At 49.9% G+C, this 12,500-nt stretch overlaps 1 protein-coding gene across 1 annotated transcript in view; it reads right to left on the reverse strand.

Annotated features, from left to right (window-relative positions):
* Positions 1-12,500, reverse strand: part of mbd2 (methyl-CpG binding domain protein 2) — a 41,637-nt gene that overhangs the window by 13,540 nt on the left and 15,597 nt on the right. Inside the window, exons 3-4 of the mRNA XM_012830184.3 lie at positions 8,026-8,163; positions 52-142 (exon numbers count right to left, since the gene is read on the reverse strand). Of these exons, the coding sequence (XP_012685638.1) occupies positions 52-142; positions 8,026-8,163 (229 nt within the window). The remainder of the gene's footprint in view (positions 1-51; positions 143-8,025; positions 8,164-12,500) is intronic.

Here is a 12,500-nt window from a genome sequence, read left to right on the forward strand (position 1 = left end):
TGTGTGTGTGTGTGTGTGTGTGTCTGAGCATGTGTGTGTGTCAGGACTTACTTTGTAAACCTTTGGGCAGCTCCATGGTCCGTAGTACTTCTTCTGTGACGTCTAACGACCGGAGGCCTTTCAACCGCCTCTCCCAGAAGAGCTGCCCATGAGCACCAAGAACACCAACAACAGAGAGAGAGAGAGAGAGAGAGAGAGAGAGAAAGAGATAAAGAAAGAGATAAAGAGAGAGAGAGATAAAGAAAGAGAGACAGCATTCATGAGTTACAACATCCAGCTGTTCTACTCTACAGATTTACTACAGCAGGTTAATGTCCGAAGCATCCCCTGCTTTCAATACTATTGTATTTCAGTGTCCATATCAAATGGCACAAGCTGCCGCAGCCTGGGGTACAATACAAGTTTATGTGGTGAGAGAGAGGGTACTAACAGCACAGTAATTGCTACATTTTATCATTGTACAATGCTGAGAAATCAGGCCTGAAATATGTGAAGCTGGCAGCGCCTTTGAGAGAAAGTGTGTGTGTGTGTGTGTGTGTGTGTACATTAACATGAGTGTCTGTGAGTGTGTATGTGTGTGAGAAAGGGAGTAAGAGAGTAAGACAGAGAGAGAGCATATGTGTGTGTGTGTGTGTGTGTGTGTGTGTGTGTGTGTGTGTGTGTGTGTACATTCCGTCCTCCTCTCCTCTGGCTGCTCCCATGAGGCCACAGCACACAGCGCAGAGACCAGTCATGGCTGCCAGCACGGCCCACTGCCCGTAATGGCCGTCTCAGGCCTCCAATTTACCACTAAACTCAGCGCCGTGACTGCTGAGCATGACTGGGCACAGCCACCCCGTCTCTGCCAGCGAGACCCACTGTGGGCCCGACAGACCTGGCACAGACTGGTTTCATCTGACCCACAGCATAAAAACCTTATCCTAGCATAGCATAGCCTAGCCTAGCCTAACACAGCCCAGCCCAGTGACCACCTCTGAGGTCTATTCAGAGGCCAACTGTTTGTTTCAACAGTGCTAATCTTCATGTCAAAGGCTTGATATATGAATTAGGATCCCTTTGAACACATTAACAGACTCTAAGAGCTGTTTACTGAACACCATTTATTTACTGCCGAGCTCTTTGCTAAACACCAGTTCTTGAGAGCTGTTTACTAAACACGGTGAAGTGCTTAAGGGCTGTTTACCCAACAGCAGCGGCTCCTCTGGATTTGGAGGCTGTTGACTGAACACCAGCTGCGTTTTCTAAAGGCTTCTACTAAACATCAGCTGCATTTTCTAAAGGCTTCTACTGAACACCAGCTCTGCGTTTAGTACCAGATAAAAGCGTCAAGGCGGCAGAGCGCCCCGGGAAACAGCCTGGGATCACCGGGCGTCTCTGCCTCCACATATCCAGCCACGCGTCCGCCAGGCGCTCGGCTTCAACACAGAGAGAGAGAGAGAGAGAGAGAGAGAGAGCGCAAGAGAGAAAAAGAGAGAGAGAGAAAAGCGGAAAAACAAAAGCAGAAGAGGAGAACAACATGGCAGCTGCCCAAAATCTCCCAGGCTTCCTACGGCTCGTGGAGGAAAAAAAAGCAATCCCGCAAGGTCGGAGGAAGAGGAGTCTTCCCGCGTTCGACACAAATCCATTTCTCTATTGTCCGCCCGCTGCCAACGGCCGGGCTCCAATTAGGTGCCATTCAGACGGAACTGCTGGGCCTGGCAGAGGGCCAGCGGGGAGGGGGAAACCAGCGGGGTGCGGAGGGTGGAGGTGGAGGGTGGAGGTGGTGGTGGTGGGTGGAGGTGGTGGTGGTGGCAGGTGGAGTGGACTGAAGAAGCCAGATAGAACCACTACAAGGAGAGGATGGACATGGGTGTGTGTACAAGGGGGAGAGAGAGAGGCGTGTGTGAGTGTGAGAGAGAGAGTGGCGTGTGTGAGTGTGAGAGAGAGAGTGGTGATTGTGAGAGAGAGTGGCGTGTGAGTGTGTGTGAGTGTGAGTGTGAGAGAGAGAAAGAGAGAGAGAGTGTGTGTGTGAGTGAGTGTGAGAGAGAGTGCATGTGTGAGTGAGTGTGAGAGACAATGGCGTGTGAGTGTGAGAGTGAGTGAGTGTGAAAGAGAGAGAGAGAGAGTGTGTGTGTGTGAGTGAGTGTGAGAGAGAGTGCATGTGTGAGTGAGTGTGAGAGACAGTGGCGTGTGAGTGGGAGTGTGAGTGTGTGAGAGAGAGAGAAAGTGTAAAGACTGTTGGTTGCCAACACTGACCAAAGCAGAAACGTTAGCGGCCCTTCATGCTAAGATGCCCATCATAGCATCTCCAGGGATGCCTGACAACATGACCTACTTGACAAGAGTGCACATTTCATGACATCCAGGTCGAGTGATTTGGCATCCATAATAAGCAAGGTCCACTTCAGTTCCCCCAAATAATGTAACTGAGCTGTGGTTTGAATGTACACAAACTTTAACACTATAGCCAACCTAACAAGCCACAGTCAAATGATTAGGGGTGGGGGCCAGAGAAATCAATACAATATTGTAATACAGTATTTGATAAATGGTATTGTATTTGATCAAGACCCTGTATTCCAAGAGTTGAGTGCATACTTATCTATCCTACACCCAAGTGTGAGAATGTTCTGGTACAGGTCAAACTCTTATTGGTCCAGCTTTGGTTTCCTAAAATTCAATTCAACTTTATTTCGCCATGTATACAGATACTAGGAATTTGTTTTGGTATTCTCCATGCAGGCTATAGTATCACCAAACTATCTCCTGCACGAGATCTCCACGGCCGCTACACAAGCGCCATCGGACAAGGGGGTAGACAGGACGGGAAGACAAGGTTGAGGGAAGAATTGCAGCATAACATGAGGAAAGGGAGGAGAAAAAAAAGGCGACCCCCAGACTATGCTTCTAGAGGAGTACAGTGTGGGAGCAGGAAAAAAACACCTCAGCACATAAGCACATACATTTTACAACATGACAGAACTCAAGACTTGCAACGGGGAGGGGGGAGGGGGGAGGGGGGATGGAGGTAAGCCAGCGCAAACAAGCAGCAATCTGGTCCAACAGCCATATTCGGCTATGGTCACAGACCCGCCTGTCACCCTGGGGGTACGAAGCAGGCGAAGGCGTGGGATGGGGGTCATGGGGTGGTGAATGCATATCAGTAATGTGTATGTGTGTATGTATGCATGTAGAAAGTTCGAGTATGAGTAGGCCTGGATTGTCGCCTTCCCCTAGGCCTAATCAGACAGATTCTCAGTCCGCAAGATTGTCGTTGCCATGGAGACATCCTTGAAAAGGTCCTGGACTGAGACAACAATCCACAGGTGTCTGTGGAAAGGGGGAAGGGAATGCAAGAGAGTCTCACTGCAGCGATCTTCAGGGGAGTTGTTGTTCCAGCAACAGCCTTGGCCAAGGCAGTGCTGGTTGAGGGGGCCGAAAGCAGATAAGATTGGGGTTGTTTGGTCTTGGGAGTAGGCGCCAATTTGCTCGTCTACTCCTATTCCGTCCGGTCTCCGAATTGCTCCAATTTCCTTTGCAAAGCCGTGAACTTCTCCGTGTTGTTATCCATATCGCGGTTAATAGCCGCCAGGATGTTATCCATATCGCGGTGTATAGCCACAGTCTGAGTGCCAACAGCTCTGCCCAGCGCTTCAATCATGTCGGGCAGCCTTAGTGGGCTTTTGACAGCTGTCACCGTTTCATACATTTTCCGATAAACCAGGGTTCCGCCTAATCCAATCAGCAGAAAGCCTGTAATCAAGGTTCCGAATAGGTAGATGTCTTCAATGTCCTCCACGGAAAGGGCCGCCAGGCACACGACTCGCCACTTCTCCCACGCGTCCATCGAGTAGCCAGCTGCGAACGTCCCGGCAGGACAGTCAGGTTCCCCCGAACCCAAGCTTCTCATCGAGAAGATGGTGTCAATTTTGTTGAGAGACCAGTTGATCAAATCCATGGTTTTTAGTTCGAAGAGCGGTGCGGAGAGAGTCTCTCAAGTATAGGACAAGACAAGACAAGACGATAGGAGCCAAACAGGGAAGGTCAGGGGGAGGAGAGGGAGAGAAAATGCGACCGCCTTCGAAGAGAGCCAAAGAGTGAGCATGAACATTTGTCAGGAACCTGTGTAGTCAGACAGCTACATTATGCTTTCTGTGGTCTGCTTTGAGTGAGCACTCACCAGTCTCAACGCAGCAAAACACCAGGAAATCTGAAGTGAGTTTTGTCCTTCGACAACTGGCTGGTTGAACGAGGAACAAAAACGCAAGTCTTTCAACGCAAGTCTGTCGGGGTCTTTCTGACCCTGTCAGAAACCAGCCACTCTGAAAACAACTTCAGCGCCTACGCAATCACATCCTTTTCAGAATGCTTTTGCTGAAAAGGTTGTGTGTGTGTGTGTGTGTGTGTGTGTGTGTATGCACCTGCAGCTCTGATGCCCAAATAAGTCCACAGACTCCCTTGAGACTTGTCAAAGTAACTTGTCAAAGTAACTTTAAGCTCTCTCGATGGCAGCCGATCGAGGCCGACAACGGAAGTGCAATCGAAGAAGTGAATGTACAGATATAGTCAACAGGTCATGGCCAAAGTTAGAGTGAGAGTCACTTACTTCGCTCTTTGCGTCGCAGGTCAATACTTGCACTGTTTTTCAGTCCCCTATAACTCAAGAAGCTAAACCTCTGTGTTGAGCTCATCTTGCATGGCATGAAACCCCAGACAGGGATGTAGAGCGAATCACTGCAAACACACTGTGGCAACGTTGCATTACACCCCCCCACCCCTGCTGTACCGCCCTCACTCCAGCTACCCAGGGTGCCGCAGTGAGCCAGCTTCAGCGGTGGACTTCTCCGGATCGCTGTCGGTCTCTCCGAGCTCATGGCCTGCATCTCTGGCGGAGTGGAGGCCATTCCCTGCCCCCTCACCCCTGACGGACGGTCCATAATGGGCCTCGGCCTTGATCACCAGCGATGATGGCTTCATAGGTCATTACTGGTGGTGATTTTGTGCAATGGTTGTTTGAGAGACAGAAGGAGACACAAGGCTGTGTGTGTCTCTGTGTGTGTATGTGTCTGTGTGTGTGTGTGTGTGTGTGTGTGTGTGTGTGTGTGTTTAGAACCATCGGGGTAATCACTTCTTCTAGGTTTTTGTCAGAAGCAACCTTTCTCTCCTTCAAAGAAAGGCTCAGCTGTGATTATGCTCCCTCTCCTCCCCTCCGTCCTCTGTGCGCTCCCCACATGAAGACATCAATCTCAGGCTCTTTTTTCAATCATAAAAGGCACTTTGAGGAGGGAAAATAGCCCCTCTGAATGCCTGTGAGCTTTGGTGCTGCAGCTGAGAGGGACTGATAAAGAGGACGCCCTATGTGCTCATCTCCCTCTATGCCATTAGGTGAGTGGCATTAGAGGGAGAGAGACCGAGAAAAAAAGTGACTATATGTGTTGATGTATGTATTTTACAATTTGAGTAGTCTGCTTTGCCTTGCCTGGGGTTGTGTGCGGGACGTATAAAAAATATATATAATATATCAAAAAGCTCGTAGCGCATCTCTGAGCATAGAGCAGTATAGATATGGAAATGACACCTGGTCATCACCGGCACCATTTTCCCATTATTATTACTAACATTCTACAGCAGCCAAGACGGAAAGTTCCGTCTCCAAAGTGGGTTTTCAGCCAGCGTTCCTCATTTTGGGTTAATTTAATAACAACAGTCGGAAAACTAAATCTGCATAGTTAAATGCAACAGTAAAAGAGCTATTTTAACCCGAACAGGTGAAATTTGTGCAGCCCCAAGTGTGTGCGTGTGTGTGTGTGTGTGTGTAGTAAATCCAATCTTTCACGTAACTTCATGAATTACTTTTTTGAGCTGTGCTGAGACCACATCTTCTGTAGTCCACTATGGAACCCGAAGGAGAACCCAGAACATAAAACCACTGGCCACGTGTGAAATAAGCACTGGGACTGGCATAATGAAAAGAGGAAGTCTGCTCACCCAACTAAAGAACGTCTCACTGTCTCACTGTCACTGTCTCTCCCTCTCCCTCTCTCTCTCCCTCTCCCTCTCTTCTTGGAGGAGAATACTAAAGCCACGTCACGGTTGGTCACGCGCCGGAAACACAAAGCAGTGCGCCAACAACGTGAACGAAACTCAGCCATTGAGTATTCCTGAGGGCTTCGGAGAGGCATGTCAGCCATTAAGCACACTGTCTGTCATCTCCAGAAGCTGTTTCTGTGTGTGTGTGTGTGTGTGTGTGTGAGACTCAGCGAGATGCATCCTGGGTAATGATGCAGTGGCATGGGATAGAAATGAGCTCAACACTCCGAGACCTCAGGGACAGAAAGCGCTGAGCAGGCACGATCAACCAGTGGAGGGAGGACAGATAGATAGAGAGAGAGAGAGAGAGAAACAGAAAGAAAGAAAGAAAGAAAGAAGGAGAGAAAGAGAGAAGGATAATATTCCCTGTTCTTGTGGCTCATTACTTTACCCATCATCCATCCATGTATAAAGTGAAGTGGATACAGACACACAGTCAGACACACACACACACACACACACACACACTCACACACACACACACACACACACACACACACACACACACACACACACACACACACACACACACACACACACACACACACACACACACACACACACACACACACTCTTGAATTTAGAACAACTGCCATAACAGCATAGCAGTGAGACCTGACATGACTCCTGTTCTTACAAAGTCAAGGCACATAAAAACCCTTGGAACAAGCCAACAACGTGGCCATGAGCACAGAGTCAACGTGATAGACTACCACTGACTAGATGAGGAGTGGGACGAAGAGGGGAAGAAGAGGGAAAGTTTTCACTCCAACTTGGACCAGCTCCTCTCCATCTGTGGTGAGACTTGCTCGTGGAGACATTTACGGCTGCTGGGTCTCTGTCGCCCTCTTGTGGCAGGCGTGAGTAGCAGCAGCACCACCACCACTCAGGCTTTGTTATGCAAAGCTTACGTAACTGGCAAGGGGGGTCTGTGTGCTGGCCTCGGGGCAGTGTGCCCACACTGGAGCGGTGGCGTACATGTGCCCACGTCACCACTGCGCCACGCCTGCCTGACTCTTACCCTTTCACACACAGACAGACACACACACACACTGAACCAGAGGGAGGGCACAGCAGAGGGAGCGCTAGGTCGTCTTTTCCGCTCTCGCTCACGCTCACGCTCTCGCTCTTGCTCACGCTCTCGCTCCCTCTGTCTATCTGTCTGTACTTTTCTCTCTAAGTGTCTCTCATTCTTACACACAGACCTCAGTCCTAGTCTGTTTCTGTCCGTCCATGTCCCACTCTCACACGCTCCTCTGTCTGTCCCCTTCAATTAGATCACACGTCTCTTCTTCACTCACTCACTCTCCTTCAGGTTAACTCACTCACTCTCTCACCCTCTCACTCTCCTTCAGGTTAACTCACTCACTCTCTCACCCTCTCACTCTCCTTCAGGTTCTCACTCACTCTCACTCACCCTCTCACTCTCCTTCAGGTTAACTCACTCACTCTCTCACCCTCCTTCAGGTTAACTCACTCACTCACTCACTCTCTCTCTCTCTCTCGCGCTCACTGTCAGAAAACCATGATATAATGACTAATGCCCAGAGAATGAATTCACATGGTTTATGGGTCAGGGTGTGTGCGCGCGCGCATATGTGTGTGTGTCAGTGTGTGTGTGCGTGTGTGTGCGTAGGCGGCAAAGCGGCGAGGTCAACAACTAGCGTATGTAGTGCAGTTTATGGGTTAGTGTCATTTTCTCTAGGCCCATTCCGATCTGGGCAGGAAATCTTTACGCAAGGCTCACATAAGCCACTGACTTCCGACCAGTTAGCCACAGCGTCAGCCAGTCAAACGGGGAGAGAAAACAGCACAAACTGTTCTCAGACCTGTAAACAACCAGTTGTCCAGTTACAGAAGTACTGACTGACGATAAGGCTGAGAATGTAATTTGTTCACACCCCCATTTGAATGATCTGTGTGTGTGTGTGTGTGTGTGTGTTCAATGGTCGTCACCTGTCTGGGCTGTTCTGTGGCACGCTGCATATCTGTCTTGACTTTGTTGGTGGGGTGGTTGACCACTTTGGTGACGGGCTGCTTGAAGATGGATGCTGTCTGTCTGATGGGCAGAGCTGTGTTCAGGTCGGGCTTGCCCTGAGAGAGTGAAAGAGTGGGAGAGAGAGAGAGAGAGAGAGAGAGAGAGAGAGAGAGAGAGAGAGAGAGAGAGGAACAAAAGAGGGAGCAATTAAGAATGTGGCAGTGTAAAGAGTTCTGTAGTCCTTGAGACACACATACATGCAGCACACACACACACACACACACACACACACACACACACACACGCACACACGCACACACGCACGCAAAGTGATCACATCTATGTAGCAAATTAAGACAAGGCGGTTCTCCGATGCGGTCTTGTAAGGAAGGGGAGGGAGCATCTCGCATCACTCTCACAAATACCCCATCAGGAAGCAGCGGTCGTAAACTTCTTTCTAATCACTGAGCACTGCAACACATGTTTACGGCCCTGAAGCAATAAACACAGGAGGCAGGGGAGTGGGGGGGGGGGGGGGGGGGGGGGGGGGGGGGCATGTGTAGCCGAGAGGGAGAGGGGCAATAGAATGGGAATGCATGGGTAGGGTTAAGAAGGAGAGGGGCAATAGAATGGGGGTACCTGAGTGTAGAAGACAGAAAGATGGGAACAGAAAGAGAAAGAGAGAGAGAGAGAGAGCGAGAGAGAGAGAGAGATTTAAATCAGAGCCTCTGCCACACACCCCACCCATACACACACAAAATAGCTACTTGTGTCGAACAAATTCAATATTTTTGATACGGTGTAAAAGCCTTTTCATCCAAACCAGAGGAAGACGAAGCCCAGCCCACCCCACCAGCAGAGGCTCTGGCTGGGCAGGAGTCAACACAGAGACAGGCATGCTGCTGGATGGAGAACATTTACATTACATTACATTTAGTCATTTAGCAGACGCTTTTATCCCAAGCGACGTACAAGGGAGAAGCGGGGGAATGCAAAGCAAGAGAGATGGAGGGCGGAGAGCGACAGAAAGAGAGGGAGGGAAAAGAGAAGGAAAATGACAAAGATATGTCGATGGTTGCCAGCCCCTCCCACGCACATTCCTGCAGCCGCCTCAGAGCTGGTCCACTTCCGAGGGCCAACAGTGACATGAGTGGTCACAGTGAGGACATATCAGCTATATATAACCCTCTCTCACACACACACGCACACACACACACACACACACACACACACACACACACACACACACACACACACACACACACACACACACACACACACACACAGAGAGAGAGAGAGAGACGCACACACACACAACCCACACACACACACACACAATATACAGTTAAGTGCGTCAAAGAAACCGGTTATTCTTTCGCCACATTTTGGTTAGACGTAAAAGCTTTTTCATTCTAGTCTTAATCCCAGTATTGTTAGCAACCATTTACCTAGCGCCCCCTCCCCCTCCCCCGTAGGCATCTACAGATCTAAACAAAACGTAGGCAGCCACATATGTAAATTAAAGGTGAGTTAAAGCGTGACACTGCACTAGAGACTTCTGGGTATCCACGCTTTTGACCTTGTGGGGGGGGGTTTCTCATTCTCAAGCATCTTAAGTCACCTTTAAGGTCAGTAGGGAGGGAGAGTGTGGAGTGTGTGGTGTGGGGTGATATAATGTCTGGCTGGGTAATTAAAACTAACGACGGCGATGAGAGTTCTGTCCAGCCAAGCCGAGGAGTGGCTTCTGCAGACAATGGTGAGAGGTCAGAGTCAGTCCAAGGAGAGAAGAGACGAGAGGAAGAACAAAGAGAGGAGAGCAAAGAGGAGGAGGAGGAGGAGGAGGAGGAGGAGGGACGGAAGAGAGGATGGGAGGAGAGACAGGAAGGGGGTGGTAGGGTGGAGCTGAGAAGACGTGAGAAGAAGGGAGGGGAAGGGACAGTGGAGAGGACAAAGAAGAGTACAGCAGAAGGAAGGAGTATGGCAGAGGAGAGGAGGAGAGAGGAGAAGAGGAGAGAGAAGACAGGAGAGGAGCGGAGAGGGGAGGAGAGAAGAGGGGAGAGGAGAGGAGAGAGGAGAGGAGAGGAGAGGGGAGGAGAGAAGAGGGGAGAGGAGAGGAGAGAGGAGAGGAGAGGAGAGGGGAGGAGAGGAGGAGCGGGGAGAGGAGAGGAGAGGAGAGGAGTGGGGAGGGGAGGGGAGGAGAGGAGAAGAGCGGAGAGGGGAGGAGAGGAGAGAAGAGGGGAGAGGAGAGGAGTGGAGAGGAGCGGAGAGGGGAGGAGAGAAGAGGGGAGAGGAGAGGTGAGGAGAAGAGAGGGGAGAGGAGAGGGGAGAGGAGAGGAGAGGAGAGGAGAGGAGAGGGGAGGAGAGAAGAGGGGAGGAGAGAAGAGGGGAGAGGAGAGGGGAGAGGAGTGGGGAGGGGAGGAGAGGAGAAGAGCGGAGAGGGGAGGAGAGGAGAGGAGAGGAGAGAAGAGGGGAGAGGAGAGGGGAGAGGAGAGGAGAGGAGTGGAGAGGAGCGGAGAGGGGAGAGGAGAAGAGAAGAGGGGAGAGGAGAGGGGAGGGGAGAGGAGAGGAGAGGAGAGGAGTGGAGAGGGGAGCTGAAGAAAGGGCAGATCTTCACTGATGATGAGGGTGAGGAAAAAGAGAGATTCCAGAGGCGAAGAAGTCCCAAGAGAGAAACACATCAAGAAGACAGGAGAGGCTTTTATGCATAGAATCGCTTTTACGCTAGAGCCACCACTGTGAGGATGTCAGGAGTGTGTGTGTGCGTGTGTGTGTGTGTGTGTGTGTGTGTGTGCCTGCGCATTCTTCAGATGTTATCTGGGGAGCTCTGCAGACTGACCACAGCTAAAGCACACAAACACACAAAACAAAACAAAAACACGCACGCACAAAGCCTCACATAAGCACGTTCACACATGTATGCACAATCAAACACGCCCACCAGCTCTTACACACTTACACACACACACACACACACTTTCCCATACAAGCAGGGTGCGGCGCGGCATTCTGGGAGATGGAACTTGGGCCCAAAGCCAGTGGGTGGAGGCAGAGGAGGAGGATGGAGGAGGGGCCTGTGACCATGACGATGACGAGGGAGTTTCAACAACATCTGATGAGGCGCACACACGCTCGCTCGTAGACCAGCCACGACTTCTGTCCTTGCGACTACTCCATAAACCCGCCAACCGGAAGCCTAGCCACGACTTCTGATGTAACAATCAGGCATTATGATGTAACAAACATCCACTGCAGGGAAAACATTCGGTCTTTGAGGACCAGAAGGTACGGTACGACTCTACAGGGCCCTAAAGGTTCTAAAAGGTTCATCACTGCTCCACTAGGACCATTACGGCTCCACTGGGTCAAGCGCAGATGTTTATAATCCAGACCTCTCTCCCTTGTACGTCGCTTTGGACAAAAGCGTCTGCTAAATGACTAAATGTAAATGTAAAATGTAGACCTGAGCTCCAATGTATGAATGTAAATGGATACAGCTGCATGAAGCCTAATACAAATCTTCTCCTGAGAACTCCCAATGCTGCGTGTAGGGCCAATGATTTTCCGTTTCAAAAAAATGCATTTTCCGTTTCACATTTGGTGAATTCCGTTTTTTTTTCCGTTTCAGCTCATTTTGTTCACCCTGAGGTATATTGATGGCTTAAAATGAGTGAATAATATGTGCCCTTCTTAGATTGTTGTTTGCCAGCATTAACAGAACAGAAGACTAAACATTTTTGTTTTAAATGCGATTGGGAAGACGAGCAAGTGAATGTGACTGAATGTGGCTTTAGCGGACGTGTGTGGGTCAACCGTTAAAAAGGGGGCGTGGCCGGAGCAGAGTTCAGCGCAGACGTGACATTTTCTCAGTGGTTTTGTTCTTTAATTAATGTTTGTTCATCGTTGCAATCGTTGTTGTGTTTATTTGAAAGAAATATAGCCTTGCATCCCAAAATACAGGGGAATTTGGGCGATTTGTATGCACAAAATGATGTTTCCGTTTCAAAGTTGCAATTCCGTTTCAAAGTGTTCATTCCGCGAATTCCGTCCGTTTTCCGTTATCGCGGAAAATCATTGGCCCTATGCGTGCTTCAGTCGACTCCTCGATAATGACTGGACTCACCAGATCATTTCCACGACCGTGATCATTTCAACCAGGTGAATTCCACCAATCGAGCGTCAGCATCAGTGTTGCTGATGTACGCTGCTAGATGAGGTCAAGTCCAAGCGTGTTGTACGTCCAGCACCTTATGATGTCCAGTATTTCCACTACACAGGCCGTGGGTCAGACCGTTTTCCACAACCCCAGGTGTGTTCTATCCATACGGTGTTGACCTCTATCTATACGGTTCTATCCATACAGTGTTGACCTCTATCCATACGGTGTTGACCTCTATCCATACGGTGTTGACCTCTAACCATACAGTGGGAGAGAAACACACCACAGAGCACAGAC

This window comes from Clupea harengus, chromosome 12 (assembly GCF_900700415.2).
Source record: "Clupea harengus chromosome 12, Ch_v2.0.2, whole genome shotgun sequence".
Classification (NCBI taxonomy): domain Eukaryota; kingdom Metazoa; phylum Chordata; class Actinopteri; order Clupeiformes; family Clupeidae; genus Clupea; species Clupea harengus.